Source organism: Marmota flaviventris, chromosome 2, assembly GCF_047511675.1.
Source record: "Marmota flaviventris isolate mMarFla1 chromosome 2, mMarFla1.hap1, whole genome shotgun sequence".
NCBI classification, from domain to species: Eukaryota; Metazoa; Chordata; class Mammalia; order Rodentia; family Sciuridae; genus Marmota; species Marmota flaviventris.
The window spans coordinates 10,736,924-10,761,460 of record NC_092499.1 but is presented as its reverse complement, the minus strand read 5'-3'; the positions used below and the strand labels follow the sequence as shown (position 1 = coordinate 10,761,460).

Here is a 24,537-nt window from a genome sequence, read left to right as displayed (position 1 = left end):
AAAACATTTTCTAGGAAAAGATTTCAGGTGCTGCTTCCTAGCTATATGGAGCCAAGGGGAGTTAGGGTTATCCAGGCTTTATTCTTTCTGTGAGATGCAGCTGTGACATCAATCTAATAAAGGAAAATGAACTGGTTGACAACAATGAAGAGACTAAATTGAATTACCAGACGGCTATTCTATATACCACCATAGAGCACCTCACAGGGGACAGCTGTTCTATAAATAAACAAGTATCCTCTATTACAGAGAAAAAGAAATTGCTGGAGAACTCTGAAGAAAGGAGTTGCTACAGCAAAGTTTGTCTGTATTATGTTCTGAAAATTGCTATCGTACGGCTATTTTGATTTAAGTTACCTCTTCCTGTTTTCTGAACTCTGCTTCCATCTGTTTGTTTCGAGGCTGATTCTTTCCAATGCCATGTCCAGTTATAAAGTTGCTGCTGATATAAGCCAGCTCTGGATCCTGTTTGCCAGCTTCCTTTATCAATCTAAGAAAATTATACACATTTGGAAGTTAAACACTGCTGAGGGAAAAACATTCAAGCTTTTGTTTTTAAGGTCTCCTTTAAACTAGAAATACATGTCCAGTATTTTTTGCCAACATACCAGACAACAGTATTGTTTTTTTTTTTTATTTCTACCTTGCTTCAACAGAAATCACTGCCACACACGTCTGTGGACCAAGTACTTACAATGCCGTGCCTGAGGCTGACTTCCGCTGACAAATGAAACGGGGGCACTACCTCCAAGTTTTGATTGGTGAGGATGACAGAACAGGAACTTGGTCCAGAGTAGGCCCAGAGCAGTTAGAGAGAGACACAGCTCCTTGCACATTTTGGTTTCAGAACTAGACTTCTGAGGAAAGACACACTTGCTACATGACGGGCTTTGGCAGCCGCCATGCTCCTTCCTCTGTGACAGTGCTCACACAGAACAAGGACTGCCAAGCTTGACACCAAGCAGAGGGACTCAGACCCCTTTCCATGTGGCAAAAGAATTCTATCCACATGTGGAAAACGACAGTTGCTTCTTTTCATCTTCCCCAACACCCTGCATCTCTAGGAGCAGAGCTCTTGGGACAGAAATGCCTGGCCATCTCAATCCCAACACCTTCTGATCCCCAGACAGCTGACCGGCATCCGCACAGCCTTTAGTACAGCAATGCCATGGAGTTCCCACCCTCCTCTCTTGAAAGAGACCCCTGAGCTGTGATCCCCTTCCTGCCTGGCCCTCTGTATTAACCTGGAATGCCAATAACCTAGAGCTGGCCTTCTGGCTAAGACATGGAAAGAGCTACAGGACAGGATCATATTACATGGGCACCAAAGGTTAACAGTTAGTGCTGCCATTACAGCTATTTTGGAAATACCCACATTCAGAAACTCAGCACACAAGATAAATGGTTCCACACCTGAGTTAAGTGATTCCACATGGATCCTCTGAAGTCATACATAGTATAAATTCCTAATAGAAAATTGCATTTTTAAGTCAGATCTTTTTTGTTTTGTTTTGAAATATGTGAAAGAGGTTAACATCAAAGAGTGGAAAGAACTGAGTGGCCATCCAGAGGACCTCCACCCACAACCAGCAGAACACTGTGTGTCCAGGTGGCTCAAGCATCTGCTCCATAGTCCAAGGGCTTAAAATGTCCAGAACCTGAGACTTCTTTATTGTATTCCAAGGTCCTTCATTTAATTATTTTATTATAACTATGATGCCAGTAACAGAGAACAGAATTACATGCAAACAAATAGCATTCCCAAAAGTCTAAAATCTGAAATAATCATCTTAGAAATAACATGTAGACCCAAATTTTACTTTATATAAATAAGCATCATTTTGAACATGGTAGGGGTTTTTAAAATGCATTTAAAGGTACTCTAAATTAGGCAAAGAATATACCTGGCCAAATTTCTCAATCGGGTACACTTCAATTATCTGAAAAATAGAAACACTAACATAATGAATTTCCCCTTAATGACACCCATGTCAATACTACAGAGAAAAGACAACACCCACATTAATAAAAACATCTTGGAAGCAATAATTAAATCTCACACACCTATGCTATAACATTAAGAAAAGAAAATGATTTCTCTACTGGATGAATTTAAGGAATGGCCAACCATGTCCCAAGATAAAGCCAAAGGCTACAAGGGAAACAAGTGTCCACAGTCCTCAGGGAGATTTTATAAAGACTAACAAACTACCTAGAGACTTCGTGGTGCTGGGCGTAGTGGTGCACACCTTTAAGCCCTGCAATTGGAAGGCTGAGAAAGGATGACTGCAAGTTCCAGGCCAGCCCAGGCAACTTAGCAGGACCCTGTCTCAAAAAAATAAATAAATAAATAAAGGGTTGGGGATAGGGCTTAGAGGTAGAGCACCCTGGGTTAATCCCTAGTACCAAAAAAAAAAAGAGTCAGTTGATTTTCTTGTTATCATGGACTGGGTCAGAGAAAATAGTGTTTTGATTTTTCAACTGAGTTTATATGAATTGTTCCACAAACATGCTGCTTGATAAACTATACTGTTCTCTGGTGCTCAGTGCTTCTCACACTATAAAGAGTGGAGAATCAGGTTTTCAAAAATTCTCCAATCCAGAGACTAATCTTTTTGAAAAGTTCTGTAAAAAATGCACTAATTAAGAAAATAAAATTGCCAGGTGTGGTAGCACATGCCTGCAATCCCACCATCTCAGGAGGCTGAGGCAGGAGGATCACAAGTTCAAAGCCAGCCTCAGCAATTTAGCGAGGCCCTACGCCACTCAGTGAGACCCTGTCTCTAAATAAAATATAAAACAGGGCTGGGGATGTGGCTCAGCGGTTAAGCACCTCTGGGTTCAATCCCCAGTACCAAAAAAAAAGAAAGAAAACTTAAAAAAACATTAAAATTAAAACGCCTATTTTATTATATTTAGAAGACATAAAATTACCATAACACTGCTTTTTTTTTTCCCCATGTTTATTCTTGACTTCTTGATGCAACTCTGGGCAGAGGAAGACCGTGCTGTATTCACATACGACACCTCCCCCCATTAGACTGGAGTCAGTATGAACCCAAGCAGAAAATATGTAAACAAAAACTAGTAGATTACTTTTAAAAACATGTAGCACAGGCAACTACAAAAGAAAAACTTTTTTCAAAAATACCTGAAATTTCTACCATGTACTTGAAGTACATCATAAATAAAACCACTAGGAGAATCCTTTACTGCTTATATTTTCTTGTTAGCGTGAGAAAACCAAATACATTTCTCTATGATCTTATGAAAAACAAAAACCAAACCCATACAAAAAACCTATCCCTCTCATTGACAGCCACAGAACATCATACTGATGCTACATTCCCCAAATGTGTCCATAAAAAACTTAAGAACTAATATCACTATGTGACAGGGATATAACAGCTTTTTTATATACACTGTCTTTTATTAACAAACCAATAAAAAAGGTAAGTATTAGTACTATAAAAGATAAAAAAAATTTCATAAAATATACCTCTGAAAGGCAGGCAGAAATAAAAGGGTCACAGTCCTTTTGGCAAAATGGGCAGGAAAAACAAGAGCTTTGCATTTTTATATTTAACAAACACACCCACATATGAAGTAACCCATAAACCCCTACTAAGGTAAAAAGAGTAATGAAGCATCTTATTACCAAACAAGGAAACACTCAAAAACACAAAAGGATAAATGTATGTTAAAGGGACACAGGAGCTCAATGAACTCCCGATGGCTAAAGCTGCACTAGTGTGTGCAGCAAAACCAGTAACCGTATGAATTAGAACCTGAAGTCTAAGATAAACATGGGTCCATGCTGATAAAAAATACATGTTCTATGAACCGCTTGGAGGTACTCCTCGAGACTGGCCACGCTCGTGAAAAACAAGGGAAGACAGGGAAACTGCAAACAGACCAGGGGACACTGGGGAGATGCGACAATAATGCATATGACACCTGGGATTAAAAAGAGAATGGGAGTAGAAAAAAGCCTAATGTTTAGTAAGGACCAAGGCGCCATGTTAGTTTTCTGTTACAACAAATGGTGACATGTTGACAACGGGAGAAGCTAAGTCTGGGGATGAACATGGGAACACTGTGTACCGTCTTTCCAACTTTTCCATAGATCTAAAACTATTCCAAAACAAAACTAAACAAAAAATTAGGAAAAAAGTGTGGAGGGGTAGAGACAGGATGTGAATTACTTGGGTTTGTTCAATGCCAATATCTCACAATACTAGTAAATCACAGGATGAAAAAAACAACACTTGGTGACCAATCGGGAACCATTTTCTGCCACTTGATATCTGTTAATTTGGGCAGGATCACAAACTGAGTCTTGGTTTCTTCATCTATAAAATGGTTAAGAACACCTATCTACCTTCCTTCCTCATGGTGTGCTGTAAAAAAAAAAAAAAATTAAGAATACTTAAAAGTAACCTATAGAACCCTATATATGCTAAAAGGAAAGCCATAAACATGGGGTGAGCACATACCTCCACTACACCCAAAGCAGCTGAGAACGAGCTTTCCCATCAGAAGAACCGAAAACTAGATGGGCACAGAAAGAGCTTACACTCCCATGAAACCAGCCACCGAAAGAGGGTTTTCCTCCCATTAAACTGATGGAAGGAAAGAATCTGGATTTCAGGAAGTTTTTCTAAGCTTATTAAAAAGCTTACTGAAACAAGACTTCTATTGTACATTTAATTAGCTGCCCATAAAGTCAACCCTCAGACTGCTCTTGATTCATCCTATAACACTAAATTCCAGCCGCATTTTATGAAAGCTGATCACAATTAATCTGATCCTTAAAGTCAATAGGAAGTAACTGATTGATTCTGGATAAACCTTTCCAGGCTAATATTCCTGCAATGAAAACTGACACAGCTCTACATGAAAACAACATGCAGATCGAGCCCCTACCCCCCACCACACAAGGCAGATGTAGGGGACCATATAGAAATGGGAGAAGGAAAATAAACTCGCATCATTCTTCTTTCCAAGCCCCAGAAAATGACCCTAGAAATGCCTTTTTCCCATTCTAAGAAATAATCCCTAGTCAGTCCTGTGCAGGTCTCCTGGCCATCTTCCCACTGGGAAGCACTGGTTTCCAGTGTTGTGGGGCCCAGGGGCATGATGATTGTACAAAGAAATGGAAACTAGGAGTTGGGATATTAGGATTCTAGAATTGTCCTGCCACTAACTAGCAATTTAATGTAGAGCAAATCACTTTTCCTCCTGGGGCACTTTCTCTTTTTTATAAAAATAAGTGGGCTGGATTAGATAGTCAACGAGGTCCCTTTCCAACCTTAAACTTCTGATTTAAAGGTAATTCAGTACCTGGAGTTATTTTATTTCATATTCATCAGAAAGTTCAGGCTCAATTGACTACAAAAATTACCAGACTGAAAACTGCCAGACGACTACCCTCGAGTCCAATTTCTCGTTACTCAAAAAAATTTAAAACCCCCAAACATTCAGAAGCAGTTAAAAAAAAAAAAAAAATCCCAAATTACCTCAGGAAACAAAGCTTAATTTTTCCTCAGAGATCACCACCTGCAGAAAAGGCTCTTAAGAGATCAACTCTAGACAATTAATAGATTGCATAGAAAAGCTGATTGTCTTAAGTACAAAATATGGACCATTTTTTGGCCGAAAATAATATACTATCCATCCACAAACTAAAAGGACTACATGTTAGGTGACCATTTAGCACAAATTTAAGTATAGTTCTTTGGCTGGTCTATACTCAGGAAAAACTAGCCTTTATTGAAGAAGGGGAAGGAGTTGGAATCCATAACCTAAAATGCAGGTTCACTGTCTCCTTTGCTAATATTCTCAGAATCCTTCCAAACATTATTCTCTTCTAACTCAGAAGATTTTAACCCATAGTTGACAATCCAATTCATACTGCAAATCTAGTTCTCAGCTTTTCCACTGCCTCGTTGAAAGCACAACTCACAACTATTTAGCACGCTGAATAAACAGTCTTGCCTCAGCTCCCACACCACAGCAGTCAACCCAGAATATTCCTGTGACCTCAAAAAGGGTTGGGACTTTCCCCTATCAAGCAAGCAATTCTGCAGCAGCAGACATCAGGGGGATACTCTCTAGTTTAATTTAATTCTGACACTATCTACCTGGGTATGGTCAGATCCTATAGGTTGTAAGGCAAAGCCCCTAAGCCTACTCCAGAACTTCAGATGCCAACCAAAGCCCCTGGTGGTTTTATCCCAGATGGCTTCTCGTGCTAGAGTGACCCAAAGAAGTCAGGAACGCTCCGGTTTACCAGTTTAGTACAAAGAACTCTGACAGGAGAGGAGATGCCCCGGAGGAAGCCTATGGTAGAAGGCAGACCTCCATCCCTCTCCAGGCTTGCTACTCCAGGAGTCTGCATGTGTCCAGCTATCCTGACGCTCTCAAGACCCTGTCCCTTGGTGTTTTTACGGAGACTTCATTACAGAGGCATGAACTGACTAAATCACTGGCTGTTGGTGACCAACTCAGGTTCAGTCCCTCCTCCTCCCTGCAGGTTAGGGGTAGGAGTAAAAGTCCCACGCCTCTAATTTTGCCAGTTTTTCCAGGGATCAGCCCCATCCTAAAGCTATTAAGGGGCTGGCAGCCCTAAATCACATCATTAGCATACAAAGAGACTTACATATCACCGTGAAGATTCTAAGGATTTTAAAGAGCTGTACGCCAGGAAATAAGAACAAGACTAAAAAGCTATTTCAACATATCACACTAAGGAAAAAATTCACATTAAAAAAGCCACAATACTCAGATAAAATTTATCCTAAAATCCCTTGAAGGAGAAAGCTTGATGTGAAATGCTTAACACAATGGCTAATATTTAATTAAAGGTGAATAAATATCTGAATTGAATCTAACAATCAAATACAAAACAAGGAATACTTTACTGAAATATTACTTAATCTATTTCCCTATTTTAAATCAGAACAGATTAACATCCTTGAAGACAAAACTCTTAGTCATGTCAAATGGCCTTAAAAGACAGCAATCGTGTTTACAGATATCGCCTCTGCAATGCCAGCAGTGTGACAAGTGAACAACTTGTTGACAAAGGTCACCTAGATACCACTCAGCTGGCTCTGGAGCCATTTCAGCTGGGGCCTCACAAGGCGAAAAGGTGCTTTGTTCTACCTGGAAGCAAAGGTTAACCTAGAGGTTTACCTGTTTAGGACAACTGCTGTGTATCTTCTTTCCACAAAAATAATTCCACATAAAATATTGGTAAATGGAGAAGGAAAATTTGTCTCTGGCTTCTCTTTTTCTTCAATTTCTTCATCCTCATCCTCATCCTCAGAATCACTCCAAGACACATAATTGTCCTGGTTCCTGTTGTTGTACCACTCGACACTTTCAAACTGCTGCCGCTCATATGGTTTATATTTGCGCAAGATTTCGAGCAGTTTTATTACTTTAGGAGTCACAAATCTCAGGTCAAGCGAGGCAGGTGAGAAGTGCTCTTCACACAGTGCATGGATTTTCCTCAGAAAAGTGTCTGTAAACAATAGGAACTTCCTGTGCAGCTCCTCTTGCTCATGTTTGATGTACTTCTGAAGTTCCCTCACCATCATGCCAGCTACTTTATCTGCACACCAGGGTCCCAGAACTACCAATACTGCACGACAGTCTGACAGAATCTACCAAAAAAAAAAAAAAAAAGAAAATGCTAGGCGATATATCATGGCAGCATTTTTACCTGGGTTTAATTGGGACTTAAATCATCCTCAAATGCCCTTCAAAATCAATTTATCGCACCAATATAAATACTGAGGTTAACCCCTTAACTCGGGGCGGGGGGGGGGGGGACAGACCAATGGTCTTCTTAGGTTCTGCTATTTCATGTATCTATGCACAGAACCATCTAGGCATAACATAAAGAGAGAAGATGCAACCATACCAAGTTAATGAAACCTACAAAAACTTAACTTTAGATCTGTGAAATTAGTTAGGACTACAATTGAGTCATTTATTTCTTGCCAAATTATGCAGAACTATGTAGTAGAGCAATTTTTCCATCAGCAACTTTTGCTCTTCAAGAAGTAAGTAGCAAAACAATTTTCCTTGAATTTTATCTATGTACACCATTCCTTGGTCTTATATAAATATTCCATTACAATGAATATTAAACAGAGTAAGATTATGGGTGAATTTTGGCTAGCCGATAGCCCAGTACTTCTGGTTGTAAAGGGGAAACTGTTCCAAACTCACTGTACAACTGTTCTCTGGTATTATTTCAATGAAAATACCACCACAACTGCAGAGTTCCTTATCTTTAAAATCCCAGCTAAATCTAGAGTATGATCTTGGAATCTGCCCAGAGTGCCATGCCTCACAACTCCAGCTCAGAGTCCTTACAGCTAGGCTATCACGGAGGAACTGTTAGTTCTACACACCAAGCACAAGACATGCTGAACTGAACATAGACTTAGCAAGAATTCAAAAATTTTTTAAAAATCTGGGTATCAGCACAGCGGTACATGCCTGGAACTCTAGCTACTCAGGAGGCTGAGGCAGGAGGATCACAAGTTCAAGGCCATCCTGGGCAACTTAATGAGACCCTGTCTCCTAAGAAAAAATAAAAAGGATTGGGGTATAGCTTTGTGATAGAGCACCTCTGGGATGAATCTCCAGTACCAAAAAAACAAAAAAACAAACAACAACAACCAACCAAACAAACAAACAAACACCACGAAAAAGTCAGCATGAGAGAAAGTACAACCCATATTCAATACAATACCAATATCCAAAAATGGCTGCCAACTCTTAGGACAGTGGTCCTCAAACTTCAATGCATCAGGATCACTGGTGGGCTGGTCAAAATCAAAACTCGGTTTTGGGGATCAGATCTAGGTTGATTAAGCAGGTGGAGGGGGGGCACAACTTGCATTTCTAACAAGCTAGGGAATGGGATATTAGTATCACCCACGTGGAGCTCATTAAGACCACCTCCCTAAAGGCTCTCTCTCAAGCTGTACTACTCAGCACTCAGGATGACAGGCTTATGTCCAGTCGGACACCAGGAAACAGTGGGAGAATTCCTATGTTCAAGGGTTGGAGCAGGAACTAACTCACTTGAACAAAAACAAAACAAAACAAAAAATTGGGCTCACTCCTTTCACTTAAATAACCATGCTTTGGAATCTACCTCATCCCTTCAATCAGGGAGGATCAGGCTTAAAAATATACATATCTGGCCAGATGCAGAGGTACAAGCCTTTAATCCCAGCTTCTCAGGTTAAGGCAGAAGGATGGAGTTAGGGACCAGCATGGACAACCCAGCAAAAACCTGTCTTTTTGAAAGACCTGTCTTCATATAAAGTAAGAAGGTCTGGGGAATTGTAGCTTAGCAGCAGAACACTTGCCCAGCATGTGTGAGGCCCTGGGTTCAATCCTCAGTACCACAGAAAGTTAATAAGTAAGTATAAGTAAGTAAATAACTATCAGGTAAACTCAATCTTCAATTCAACATGACATGTTCAATGAAAAATGTCCAAGGAGATGAGACTTTAAAATATATAGAAAGCAGCCTCTTGTTTCTAAGAAGCATATCTTCATTTCAATATTATAAACAGAAGTTTTTACATTATACTTTGTATTTGCTTACCTGTTTAGAAATTAAAGTAGAATCTCTTTCTTTTGAATGTACAGATATATTACAGTCATTGATAAAATTAAGTGCTTCCTCTAATTCCATCAGCAGTCTTTCATAAAGCCCACTTCTGTCAATAAATGGTCCACAATCTACCACAATCTCACATGGCTGAGAAGTATACCTTTAAGATCAGAAACAGGTTGTCAATGTCACAATAAAAAAAAAAAAAAAAACCTTAAAAACTTTTTCTAAAACAAGGACAAGAGTATAGATATTAAGAGATATTCTAAAATGTTGGCAATGATATAAGTCTATAGGTAGCTGTTTTAGTATTTTTCTGTATTACTCAATTTCTCCACAGAAAATGTGTAACATTATTTGCAAACTGGTAGGTCATTGTTTATAATACATTTTCCAAAGGAAGGGAAGAGGAGGGAAAAAGAGAACACAAACCAGGCATCTACTACAATGTGAGCCTTATGCCAGAACCTGTCCTAACCTTCATTTTAATCCTCACACAGGATTATGAAGGAAATGAGAGTTCAAAGGCACTCAGTGTTTCTACCAAAACTCAGGATGGCCTTCCTCTGAAAGACTCTTTCATTCAGGCCCCACACTCTTCCCCAAACACCCGCTGCTTCATTTTTAAAAACCAGTAGGACATTACACATCTAACTAGTTTCAGTTTGTATCTCCACGTGGGCCAGAGGCCGACTCACGGAGAGCCTTCAGAGTGGCACTAGGAAGTGCCTTTTATCTGTACCACGTTGGCCTGTTAAGGTCACAAGGAACAATGGCATAAGGCTGGTGTTCAAAGAACTCTGTGGATAGACTTCATTATCATCCCAGGTTTTTCTGGTTTTGTTTTGGGGATTAGATTCCATCATTTGTTCCCTTAGTTATCAGCCAGAATAAGGAACAAAAAATGTTCAAAGTACTCATGAACTCAGAACAATTCCTTTTCAGAAGTTGAAACAGAAAAGGGGGGATAAGTCAACGAGGGAAGTTTCTGAAATTAACATTTCCAAAAGTCAATTTTAATTTTTAATGTAGCCTCATAAAGGAACCCCCTCCTGGCCCCCAGTTTTCACTCATTTCTGATTTCTTTGGCTCTGTCCTGCCTTTCATAAACTATGAATGGCATGATATCCTATCAGCACACACAATTGTTTCACTTCAGAAAGACACAGTAAAGACATATTTAAATACTATACTCTTCACTTAACCAAAATCAGAATGTATACTTAACTAAAGTTTGAAAAAATAGGTAAATTAAAAACCACAAACATTCAAAAATGGCTGCAAACTCCTAGAATCACTTAGTAGCTATTACTTAAATGCTCTAATAGGCTCCTTCTCCCAAAAACTTCCACTACACCAGGCCAAGCAAAAAAATTCAGGTCTGAGAAAAGCACACTTTTTCTTTTTTTAATATATTGGTTTTTTTAGGTGTAGATGGACACAACACAATGCCTTTATTTTTATGTGGTGCTGAGGATCGAACCCAGGTCCCGCCCGTGCTGGGCGAGCGCTCCGACGAGGAGCCACAATCCCAGCCCCAGCCTTTTACTTCTAATCATAGCTCACACTCAGGAAACTCAAAAACAGAAGAGCCTAAAGGCCACAGGTTTGTATTTCATACGGCATTTGGATACATCAGCCCAAGATCCAAACTGTTATCTCTCCCTCTTACTCTACAGAGAAATTCCCAAATCTCCACTAAATGCCAGGCACACTACAATGTGACAGTGAGTGTAATGTAAAATGGCACTGACGTGATCATTGAAGAATCCCATGAAACCACTGTCAGTGCCATTTTACACTACAGGGAAGTGACCAGCCTGAGATCGCACAGCTTACAATTAGTGGAGCAAGAAATCAAACCCATGTCAGACTCAAATCCATAACCAGAGAAATCAGTCTTTTTTTATTTATCATAACTACCCTAAAAATCACCAGTTGGGCGGACATGATGGCAAACACCTGTAATCCCAGTGACTTGGGAAACTGAGGCAGGAGAATAGCAAGTTTGAGGCCAGCCTCAGGAAATTAATGAGGCTCTAAGTGACTGATTGAGACCCTGTCTCAAAATTAAAAATTCTTAAAAAGGTCTGGGGATGTGATGTGGTTCAGTGGTAAAGTGCCCCTCAGTTCAATCACCGGTACCAAAAAACAAAATCACCACTTGGTAATCTACTTAGGCTTGTTTAAAACTTTATGAACTGCATTAGTTATAATTACCTAAAAACCCATTTCCCTACTAATTTATATATGTTTTCTTCCACCAATTTAAGCACATCATTAAGGTTGTGTGTGTGCATTCCTGTGTGTAGATTACTGAAACTCAAAATAGTAACCTCCTCAAGGAGACAACCCTACAAATCAGAAACCCTACATTTCTCAGAAATCTGCAAATCATTTTAAAAACAAAAGGGTGTTTCCAAATATTTTAAAGTATATTGCTCAATTCTCTCAAAAAATTAATGTTCTTTCAAAGCATCCTGTGAGACTCAAGGTCAGAACAACAAAGCACAGCAACAGAGGAGAACCTGTTTTGCTGCCCAGTCTTTAGTGGCCCCAGGGCGGGGAAGGCCTGATGCTCATGCAACGTCCTCTCTCAATGCAGATGCGCCTCCACCTGCTGCTCTCTGGGCTAATAAGGTGAGTTTCTGGAACTGGCAAGTACTTACAAAGAACGCTTAGTCTGTCTCACTACTTTTAACAGCTGCCTGTTGGCAGACACAGGTGCTGTCCACCAGGCATTACAAAGGATACTAAGGGCTTACTATTAGACATAACTAGTCTTCTAAAGCCAAGCCAATTAGAAGTGCTTACCTGTCTAAGACCACCAGGTCAGTGGCAGTTTCAGCATTACTCTTAAGGATTTTCTCCAGTTTCTGAATCTTTTCTTCTAATTCCTCTGGATCACATTTCCCATTTAAAATGGAAGCAGTTAGTCCCAAAATTCGAGGACATGATGGACAATTTTCACAGAGCTAACATAATAAAAGATACTAACAATAAAGACTTCATTTTGCAAGGCCATGACCAGAGACACTGTCATATGAAAACATCAAAATCACTGAAGAAGACCCTTATGGGTTCACAAAACACATATATGATGGTGTGAGGAGGAAGGAAAGGAAAAAGAGAGAGAGAGAGAGAGAGAGATAAGTGTCACAGTAGAATGGATAGAGAATAGTGATGGGAGGGGAGGGGAGGAGGGGGGGCAGCAGAATACAACTGACACTAGGATTGCTGTATGTATACACATGGATGTATAACCAATGTGATCCTGCAATCTGTACACGTGGAAAAATGAGAATTCATACCCTATTTGAATCAAATGTATGATGTCAAGATCATTGTATTGTCTTGAGCAATTAATAAAAAAAATTGAAAGAGAAAAAAAATAATAAATAAATACCAAAAACCAAAAAAGAAAAAAAAATCACTGACAAATACTAAAAAACAATTTGTCAGTGGAAACATCAATATACCAAGAACAGCAAAATTATAGAATTACTGTGGTGTGTTTAAAAGATCTGTTTTTTCAAAAAGTATATTAGATATGCTACAAGATTATTATATGTAATTCATTTGCAGTATAATGTTTAAAACATTATAGATTTATAAAAACATTAATAATCAGTCATTCATTCACTGGAACCAAGTTCTCCATATTGTTAACTAGTATTATTAGCTTTTATACCTAAAAGTAAAGCTGCATATACTCAAGTTTTATCAGGAATTGTGAGGACTGATAAAAAGTCTAAAAATTTACCTTCATAATTTCTCGATAGGGGTGATCCAGAATGGCAAGATGACACTCATCAAACACCAACAAGTTAATGTCCGACAGTGATAAGAAGCCATTTTTCAAAACATTCAAGGCGACATAGCAAGTCATAATGAGAACCTAAAATAAAATTGATATTAATACATCAATATGCCATTTACCTGCTTGGATATACTTATGAGATCAGATCACAGAGCCATTGCATTATATGTGAGGAATAAGAAATTTTTTAGTTGAAAATTAGAACAAAAATTCTAAATGTATAGAATTTCATGCATTGGAACCAAAAAGTAAATTAGGAAAAAAAGGGCAAAAAATTATGAGAAAAACCTCCTGATAAGAGACCTTCAGGTGTTTTAAGGTTCCTATAGCCATATCCTCACTGATAAAATCTGTCAATTTAGTTAAATCATAGAAACATTTCACATGGCTTCTAAGTTTCCCCCCACAGAACTGATAAGTTTGTCTGGAAGTCCGAATGTCTGTTCATAGTCTACAGTTCTGTGGACCGTAGGGCTTTATTTATAAGGCTTTAGTCCAATATGTGAGATAAAAGTATGCAATGGGCTGTTTAAAGTTAGTTAGGAAGCATCTCTTAATCACTCTATGTCACCAGTGTCACACACAAAAGGCCCTCAGAATAGGCTGGCTACTTGACAAAGCATGGACCTCAGAGGGAGTATCCATCAAAGATCCAAAGCCCTCAACCAAAAAATTTCTCCAGTCAATACATTTAACTAAAGAGCAGTCTCCTGAAAGCAGGTTATCTGCAAGTCAGAAACAGGTCACTCGAACTTGTGTGTTTCAAGTAAGTACAAGTCAAGGAAAGCAGTTTCTTTTCTACATATTAAAAGCAACACAAATTAGTAATTTGGTTTCTTTTCAGATGAGCCTTACAATGAAAGAAAGAGCCCAAGGGCTGGTCCCTAGGCTGAGAAGAAGCAGGAAAGTGAAATTTTCAAACCTAATTCAGACAATCAAGGCTACAGGTCATCTTATAAACCAAGTCAAGTACTTGTAGGATTTATAAAATGAAATTTCTCTACAAGTCTTACCTGGTGCTTAGTAAACTCTTGGTTCCATCTCTCTTTTGTCCAAGACGCATTTACTTCTAGGTTTGAGTATTCCCCAACCTTGAGATCGGAATGAGTTCTGACAGCTGATACTTGTTGAGCAACCTGGTTTGCTGAGTACAAATACAACACTCCATGTAAGTATAAGAAACTTTGCTTCATTGGCTTTCTGGTCTACTAATGATTGAGACAGTCACAGAAACACTCATGGTCATCCATCACACTTAGCCACCAGTTTTTAAACAGCCCAATTCATAATCACAGTGTCAAAATCCCCTCCAACAGGCACTTAGCAAGACTCACCACCTGGCCCTCTGCCACTCACTCCAGGGGCCCTTACACCACCTTGCTTCGTTTTGGTAGATTCCCTCCAACCTCAGACTTTTCCTTCCAGGCTGGAGTGGCAACCACTTTAGATCCACCCCTTCTGCCCTCAACAACACTGGGCATTTTCACCAAGAAATAAGACAGTCTCATGTGTACTCAGAACAGAGCTATGCTGACAGCCTCAAAAGCAAGGATGAGGAGTGGCAGTGGTCCTTCAGGAGTCTATTAGCTTAGATGCATACTTGATAATTTTAATTTTGATATATAATCTCAAACATATAAAACCAGTATTTTAAACTCATACTGAGTATCTAAGAGCATATAACTTTCTTCCTATAACTGGGCATAGCCAAATCACAAATCAAAAAGATATCCAAGCATCTTTTAACATATTTTGTGAAGCTAAAACATAAAGGATGAAAATTACTATAACAAATTATGTTCCAAAAGCTAATTCGTTCAAAAGATATACAACAATAAAACAAATCAGAGAAATACTATAAAGAAAATATTTCTGCTAGCAGAGCTTCAATAAGCACATTTGTCAAACTCTCTTCACCTTCAATACCTTAACATCCACAGAGATACTCTGCTTTAACATAAAACTCTCTTCCAATCTCTTCCACACCATTTGATAAAATAAATTTTTATTACCAGAGTTGACCAAGAATACGGTCCTTTTTCCATTTCTGTTGAAGTCTCCCCTGATCTGATAGGACAGCTCTTTAGTGAGTAGTACTGCAATAAATGTCTTCCCTGAGCCAGTGTTCAAACAGACGATGGTATTATGATCCAGAGCTGCTTCAAGCAGTTCAACCTAGAAATATGGTGGAAAACAAGATTATACATTTCCTAACCTAAGGACAAAATTTAGAAAATTAGGTTTTTAAATTAGGAAAGTTCAGCATTTTCTAAAATCTTCCTCTAGTATTTTTCCCCAAAATAAACTTTCTACACCTTTATACAAGAATAACAGAGGAATAAAATGCCTGCAATACATAACTGTGCTGTATAAATAGATGCTGAAATGGCATTTAATTTAAGAACTATTTTTGCACAGACTACTTCGGTAGAATAATACAACTGACTAAACTCACAGTAACTGTGCTTCTGCCCATGCACAACTGAGCACTAGGAAACCAACCTCAGCTCCTGCCCAGCTCATTAGGAGAGACACGCCCAAATGGACATTAAGGAACAGTGAGGTTATGGGGGTATGTGGGGATGAGGAATTTCATAAATAGAACAAATCAATTACCCAGCAGACGTTAGAAAAGAAAAGGACTATTAAGAACAAAAGTGTTTCAAATGAGAAAATTAATCAGAAGAGGGAGGCTAGAAAGGGTAAATGAGTTTTATAAGTTGTGTCAACTATATGCTAATTTATTCCATTTTAGTGAAAAATGCTCCAGTATTAGTGTTTTCATTAGTACCTGATATTTTCTTGGCGTATAAATGTTATCATGAATTGCTTCTTGTTGCCATGGCAGTCCAAAGAAAGGACCCATTGGTGAGGAAGCAGGGGTCATGAGCTGCAGGCCTGCCATGCTGAGGGGTTGCAAAGCAGGGCTTTTCATTCATCCAGTGTTTCTTTCATTGCATTTTTGTCCTAGCACAGCTTACTACAAAAGGGAAAAAGAATACCATTACACAACCATGCAGGGTTAAAACAAAAGAAAGCATGGAAACAAGAGAAACATCAGAATATCACTCCTAGGGGCCATTTCAAACTCTTCCTAGAATTGTTTTAGTTTTCTCTTGATCTAAGAAGATCGTTTTAAAAGTCAAGCATTCTATATGTGACCCAGCAAACCTCTACTGAGAAACTTTTCTAAAAGAATGAATCAGACTTCTGCACAGTTGTAAGTACTTGAACAGGTGTTGCTGCATTATTACTTAAAACAAGAAATAACTTTAATCAATTCATTGAAAATTAGCTGAATGAATTATGGTGTAGCTACCTGTATTCTAATTCTTAAATCCATTAAGATTATTGTATTACTGAAATAGAACATACTACCCCTTTAAAAGAAAATATGCACAGCATAATGCCTTATTAAAGATACTTGTATATATAACATATGTAAATATATACAAATACATTATCAGTAAATCTCTATGATGTTATTGATAAGATAACGACACAATATAAGGGAAGGACTTAATACTGTGCCCACACCACAGAAGAGATTACAACACCTCATCCAATGATGTCATTTTATCAAAAGGCCATGAATGCAGATGTTCACTCAATTGACAATATACCACACTACAGAACTGACCGATGATTTAGATATGTATCTTTAAAACTAAATATACCCCAGATAAATTAAAATAAAGAATGCCATTCTGTGAAATGAAAATTTTTTCAAGTTACCTAAGCACTCTTGCATATCTCATAGTTTTTACACAAATTTCATTATGCAAAATGATAAAGTAAAAATTGAGTCTTTTTTTTACAGAAGGCTAGGGTTTCAAATCTGTGTGAGAAAGTTCATCAATAGGCAGGACTGACTTGCCCCTTAGATGGGTATGTCCTCCCTTACCCTGCTTAAGGGTTCATTGCTGTCATTCTGAAACTGAAAGAAGAATCCAGATCTTCTTTCTCTGACAAACAAAACCTGTGACTCTTCTTAACATGTTAAATTTATAACCAGGGTACAAAAATGTGATTAAGTTGTTGTACCTAATCCAACAAGAAGCCTCAAGTATAGTTTCTTTCATGCCTAGGCACAATACCAAATTCTGATTGACAAAAATTCAACATCCAGGGCTGGGGCTGTGGCTCAGTGGTAGAGCACTTGCCTAGCATGTGTGAGGCCCTGGGTTCAATTCTCAGCACCATATTAAAAAAATAAATAAATAAAGGTATTGTGTTCAACTATAACTAAAAAAACATATATATATATATATATATATATATATATATATATATATATACACACACACACACACACACACACATATATATATATATAAATATAAATAAAAATTCAACATCCAGCCAGTACAAAGTGCCATCTCAAGGATGTGGCTTGGGATACCTCATGCTGCAGACCACAACAGGGCAGGGCAGGGCCTGCAGAGCACAGGGGTCTCACCATCTTTCTCAGAGGAAGGTGCAGGCACAGTAAGAGCGCTTCGAGAGGCATTAACAAGCAGCTATATTCCCCGGATCAACAAAACTATGTTCCTTATGAGAAGTAATCTGCTCACTAGCTGCTGAACCAAAGCCCCAACAGTCACTGCTTCTGCCCCACACCTGGCATCTACTTCTTCAAACCCCTCAGGCCCTCGAGACATACAGTTCAACTCTTTTCTCAGCAACAGAGGCTAAGAATCCCATGCAGAAGTCTAGTTCACCTAACTCCCAGAGACCAACATGTCACTCTGAAGGTCCCAGACTAAGGCAGGTGCCACCTTCCACCCCCTCATCCCCACCATGTCCTCTGATACCTCTCTATCCTTCACGACTGCAGCTGCACCCTATCCAGGGCTGTGTGCCCATTAATGCCTGACACCTCACTTTTCACTCCACAACACTAAGCCAGGTCTGTGGAGGACATGGTGGGATGTGTCAGAGAAGAGCCCAAGCTTGGTGAGGGAAGATAAAAGGAAGCAGAAAAGAGGGTGGTGCCACAGTGCCGACCACTCTCCCATTCCCTCCCAATCCAAACACCAAGTGCATCCAGGAGCCAGCTGTGTCCCCTCGACTCTACGGTACCCTTTCTTCTCATATAGACATCATATAACAATGATATATAACTCCAGAAAAATAGTCAACAAGTGTGAGTAATGTTGTTTTATAAAGGGGAAAGAGACTATATTCTTCAATAATGTCAATGCCAAAAAAGAAAGAAAAACTAAGAAAATGTTGGGATGAAAGAAAGCTCTAAGAGGCATAGATAACTAACTGCTGAAATACCTAAAACACGGGATCTCACACTGAAGGAGAACAGTACCATAAAGAACTTTCTTTTACAGTTGAAATTGCTTAAAGATGAAGAGTGTGATACGTTGGAAGAGTGTTTTGATATAGTTAACTGTTTATGATCAAACTAATTAACCCATCCATCTCTTCGTATAGTTACCATTTTGGGGGTAAGAATACCTAAAAGTACTCTCTCAGCAAATTCTAGTGTAAACGCATATAGTATTATTAACTACAGTCCTCACCTTGTACTTAACATTTCTAGAACTTAGTCATTCTACAAAACTAAAACTTTGTATCTTCTGATTGATACCATCCTTTCCCCCCAGCACCCTAGTAACCATCATTCTCTTCTCTGCTTCTAAGAAGCCTACTAAAATCCTCCATTTCAAGAGAGATCATGCAGCATTTGTCTTGCTGAGCCTGGCTTAGTTTACTTAGCATACGGTCCTCCATGTTCACCTGTTTTATTGCAAATGGCAGGATGTTCTTCTTTTTCAGGGATAAATATTCGTGCGTGTGTGTGTGTGTGTGTATTCCCACTCATTTGCTGACAGACACTTAGGTTGTTTCAATATCTTGGCTACTGTGAATATGTTGCAATCAACCTTTAAGTGCAGGGATCTCAGAGGTATTCCTTTCTTTCATTCATTAAGGACATTATTGAATCCATTTAAAATCTTGTAGATAACAGCAATGTTAAAATTCCTGATGCTGATAACTGCACTGTAGTTCCTTATTCTTAGGAAACCCATATCAAGTATTTAGGGGTAAAGGACCATGATGTATGGAACTTGTTCTCAAATGATTCAGAAAAAGAACGTACATGTAGACAGATAAGTACAGGCAGAAAGCAAACGAGGCCAAATGGGTAAAGCACATACTGTCCTGTTGTTATTCTTGCAGCATAAACCTCTTTCTTCATTTTTTGAATAATATGCCTGTGTACGTGTGTGCACACGTTTGTCTGTTGACAAATGCAAGTTGTGGCTTCAATTTTGTGAATGATACTGCCACAAAAGCCAAACAAAGGGTGATAATCTCTTAGTAATTCTTATCTTGCTCATACAGGATATTACCAAGTCCCTTCTTAAATTCTGTTGTGTAATATGAACAAATACTTCACTCCTTTATGTAGCCAAAGGCACAGTTACAGTGGATCCTGGAGCTGCATCTCGCATGCCCACTGTGTACTTCCTCCACAGGTACAGTCCCTGGCTCTGTGCTGTCTCAGGCAAGCAGTAGCTCACTGATGTCACCAAAGATCCAGTTTCTTATTTTTCTGCTCTCATCCAGACCAATCCACAGGCACAAGACTCTTCCTTGGCCAGAGAAACTGGGTAATGCTAAGCCACTGACAAAAAGTTTAGGATTTTTATTTGATGGTTGAGAAGAAATTCATTCTTTCCCTATGAACATAGTTTAAGAAATTATAACTGTCTATCTGCTGCAGAAATCACCCTACACCCTAGAAAAGGGTCATGAAGCCAACACTGCAGAAGACAAAAATAAAGAAACTGGGTCCCTGGTAGTATCAGTGAAGTGCCCAGTCTAACAACGGCCTTTTCAATTACATGTGCCAGAAAATTTCCTTCCTACCCAGGCTAGCCAGAGTTGAATTTTCTGTGATTCACGAACAAAAGTAAACCAAATGATAATCTAAACCACTATTATAGTGATTTATAAAAGGTCTAGGTAGGAAAAATAATAATAGGAATAAATGGAATAGAAAAGAAGGGAGGGAGGCAGGGAGGAAAGGGTAAAGGTAAGTCAGCGGCCAGACAAAAAAGAAGAGCCAGATCAGAAACAGACTGCAGCCACATCACAGGAAGGCTGATAGGCTTTGTTTGTAAGACAGAAACCACTAGTCTAGCACCACTTACACCAAGAAACTGGAAGGAATTCCATCTAGAAGCTTCTGAGAGTTTTGAAACTTAGAATTTCTCTTCTAGTTTGTTCTTATGAATTTTGGGAGGTTTTTTTTTTTTTCCTATTATCAGTAAATCTTTTTTTAAACTGAAAATGAGCAAATGCTTGTTTCAAAAACGAACTGGTGGGAAATGTGGTCAGTCTTCCCTCTGCAGTGAGTCAAGGAAGGAAACAGATCTTGTTTGAAAACAATATAGTAAAGTCACAAAGGAAAGCAGGCAGGCCAGAGAAGCTGGGCCGAGACCAGCAGAGCAGACTCAACTCCCGTTGAAAAGCAAGCCCTCCACCTCCACTGTTCCTCATGCCAGTGTGACCTCAAGACTCCAACTCACCCATAAGTGACAATCCTGTTCCTATAAACCAACAGGTAAAGAGTCTGGAAAAGAAGGAGATGCATGAGGACTCACTGTTCAGCCTATGTATTCCTGGAATCTCAAAAAGCAGAAAACTGTTTTGTTTTGTTTTAGTTAGAAAACAGAACATTTCTCATAACTTTCCCCACCCACGATTTGCACAGAATTTGGGGAAAAGGACAGGTGATTAGTTTCTAAGAAGCAATTTGAAAATAAAAGTGACAAAACCATTAAACAACAATGAAATGAAAGCATTTGTCAGCAGCTGGGCTCTACATAAAGGAAAGGTCAAACCAGATGGCAATAAAGAGGGCTAGGGTTGGGGCTCAGGGGTAGAGCGCTCGCTCACCTACTGAGTGTGAGGCACTAAGTTTGCTTCTCAACAACACATGTAAATTAATTAATTAACTAAATAAAAGTCCATCGACAACTAAAAAAAATATATTTTAAAAAAGATGTCAATGAAGAAATGAAACATATAACTTTGAAAACACAAGAATTCTATCAGCTTTCAGGGGAAAAATCTTGCAAGTGGTAATACAAACTGTTATATCAGAAGAGAATTTATAGAAAAGACACTTGATGTAAAATGGGAAATTAATCAAAGCACATCCATCTATGATATCTGGTCCCAAAAAACACTCTGGATATCACTGTATCCTACTCACCGCTGCCTGGCCTCTGACACCTTTACCCTCTCACTTGGATCATTTCCAGCTTACAATGCTGCTTACGCTTCCCTGTCAGTCACCAACCATTTCCACAACCCAAGTAATCTCTATAGGCTAAATGTCTAATGCTCCCCGACTGCCCAAAACTTGTTTTAAAACTACAGAAATATATAAACAATCCACCTCCGATTCACATGTATAACTGAGTGAAATGGTTAAGTGCAGAAATTGTAGTCTTATTTTTATTGTGACCCACTGCCTGAACCATACTCAGGACGTGGCAAAACAACAGTGCAAGTTTTCAGGACAGAAATGATGTAGCCTGAGTGACATAAAAATGTTCCAACAGCTTCTACTCATCTGCCGTTTATAATGTGCGCATCCCATACACTCATAGAAACACTTACACACCTCCCTCTTCTACTGGAATACGTGCTCTACAAGAACAAGATGCGTCTCACTTTTTGTACCTCTTAAATTTCCTGCTGTAATGTTCCACATATACATTTAAATAAGTGTTTTTACAAGTTGAGTCAGAGATTCATGAATGTCCATATGATAGAGAACAGAATCATGGATAGTTCAATATATATTTTTATTTGATTTGGATAAGCCCACCTACCCCATACCTACTAGCTGACAGGTGAGTGTAGGAAAGAGGATTTACAAGGAAATGAAGATAGCAGTGTAAGCCTTCTGATTATATTTTCCAAAAGGTCCTTATATTTAAATTAATTTTCATTCATTTTATATATAGTGGCTGGCTCCAGTAATGGGCTATTTAGGGAAATTAAATATAAGTTTAAAAACGTAACAGATTATCTAATAATGTAAAAACAGAAAACCTGTAATTTTGCCAATTATTACTTTTTTTGGCATGTTTAAGCAGATTTTTTTTTTTTTAAACTTGGCCTAATTAAAAGCCCCAAGTCCCTGTTGGTAAGTAAAAGTTCTACAGTTTCACAGATGAACTATTTTGTTCACATTTTGTTTCACAGATTAACTACTTTGGCAAAGGCAAAAGAATAACTCCAAGTGACTGTTTTTCAACTATAGGTTTTAAATTTATAGTCAAGTAACTTATACTTATGAAATTGGTGAGGCTGTTTCACTGTGTCTATGTATTATTAATTTAGACATAACTTGGTACAATTGGGGTATAGCTCAGGGACAGAGCACACAAGGCCCTAGGTTCAACTCCCAGCATCACAAAAAAAATAATAACAGAACACAAGAACGAACTCTTTCCTTCTTTCCACATATGACGCATCATAGATTTACCGTTTTAATGTTTGAGATCTCTGTGTTGCTGCTGTCTGAACTGCATTTTGACATTGTGATAGCAGTTTATTGGAAAATCACAGCATGCCCACGCTTCTGCTCTAAAAATAAATGCAAAAATAGCCAAGTGTAAGAGTCCTGTAAACTGAACATGCATGAGAGTCCTGCTGATAAAGAGCTGAATAAAAGGCCCATATTTTGTATTAAAATTTAAATTAAAAATATTTGAGTTATTTTAGGTTATGAAGTCTTATCTTACAACAAAGAACAAGAGAATGAGCTCTAACAACACTATACCTAACTTCAAGAAACTCTGGAGTATTGGGTGGGGAGTGAAGGGACTTAAAGAAAAGATCAAGGAAAGATTTCAAAATGAATACCAGGAAATCAAAGCTAAGTAAATTTTAAAGATTATGCTTTATAGATTACAGAAAAGTGAAAACGTAATTATGCATTGTTTCCTAAATTCACATACACAAAAGAAATAAACAGCAGGTGGCACAGGCCTCTAATTCTGGCTCAGGGGGCTGAGGCAGGAAAATCGCAAGTTCAAAGCCAGCCTCAGCAATTTAAGAAACCTTATCTCAAAATAAAAAACAGAAAGGGCTGGGAATGTAGCCTAGTGGTTACATCCCTGAGTTCAATCCCAGGTACCAAAAAAGAAAAGCAAAAGAAATAAAGAAGGTCACCAGAAGAGGCACTTGGCTGATAAATTGACATGACCTAGTATTAAGTCTGTACTACAAGTGTAAATTCAAACAATTTTCCTTTCCCAAAGCAAAATTAAAAACACAAACTCAAAGAACAATTATATTCACACTATAAGCTCTTTTATAAAATTAGTTTATAAACAAAAGAGTTCAAGAATACAGTTAATAATGTTAATATTGAGGAGAAGTTTAAATTTGGGGTGCCTCTCCTAAATAAGAGTATAGATTAAAAAACTAAGAAGGCATAAAGCATCAGTAAGAAATATTTAATCAGTAAACCAGTAAACATTGGTTTTGGTAAGATATTACACCAAATTTTATTCATGCAAATGAGCTTACTGTGATGGGTGGATCCCCTGGCAGTGCTCTGTCTTTACTCATCTGTTTCCAACCCTTCAAGACATTCATGGGGAGACTGAACCTCCTCATTTCATTCACTTTTTTTTTTTTTTGGCTAAGATGTTAACAAAGCAGATGGGGATAACCTTACTACTTTAGTGTATACATATTTACCTCAAAATGCTGATTCTAAGTTCTTTCAGAGATTCCAAGTCTGTATTAATTCATACCCTAGGTAACCTAAAAGCAATCAGAAAAAATATTTTAGAAGAGACAACTCATATTTAAAAATCAACTTTAAGAAATTGATTATTAACAAATTGCTACTTAACCAAATTTTCATATTCAATTTATCAGAATCAGATCCCTCATAAATCTACTTATCTACTGGAAGACTAGAAGATGTCTGAAAGAGCTGCCCTCTAAAATTAATATTATGTACTTTACAACTAGGGGAAAAAAACCTTGTTAGTACAACCCAATTTGATATAAGGGAGAA

At 38.3% G+C, this 24,537-nt stretch overlaps 1 protein-coding gene across 7 annotated transcripts in view; it reads right to left on the bottom strand.

Annotated features, from left to right (window-relative positions):
• Dicer1 (dicer 1, ribonuclease III) overlaps nucleotides 1-24,537 on the bottom strand; it is a 71,152-nt gene that overhangs the window by 31,196 nt on the left and 15,419 nt on the right. For 4 of the 7 annotated variants that reach the window (XR_011706529.1, XM_071607564.1, XM_071607568.1 and 1 more), the window contains exons 1-9: nucleotides 22,990-23,073; nucleotides 16,258-16,446; nucleotides 15,479-15,641; nucleotides 14,480-14,610; nucleotides 13,410-13,544; nucleotides 12,461-12,621; nucleotides 9,638-9,806; nucleotides 7,198-7,670; nucleotides 358-490 (exon numbers count right to left, since the gene is read on the bottom strand). Coding sequence is in view for 6 of the 7 variants with exons in the window: in XM_071607564.1 (XP_071463665.1) it covers nucleotides 358-490; nucleotides 7,198-7,670; nucleotides 9,638-9,806; nucleotides 12,461-12,621; nucleotides 13,410-13,544; nucleotides 14,480-14,610; nucleotides 15,479-15,641; nucleotides 16,258-16,401 (1,509 nt within the window). In the remaining variant the exon portion in view is untranslated. Of the gene's footprint in view, nucleotides 1-357; nucleotides 491-7,197; nucleotides 7,671-9,637; nucleotides 9,807-12,460; nucleotides 12,622-13,409; nucleotides 13,545-14,479; nucleotides 14,611-15,478; nucleotides 15,642-16,257; nucleotides 16,447-22,989; nucleotides 23,091-24,212; nucleotides 24,279-24,537 lie in introns of those variants that run through there. The other 3 variants (XM_071607566.1, XM_071607565.1, XM_071607567.1) reach the window with 3 other exon arrangements.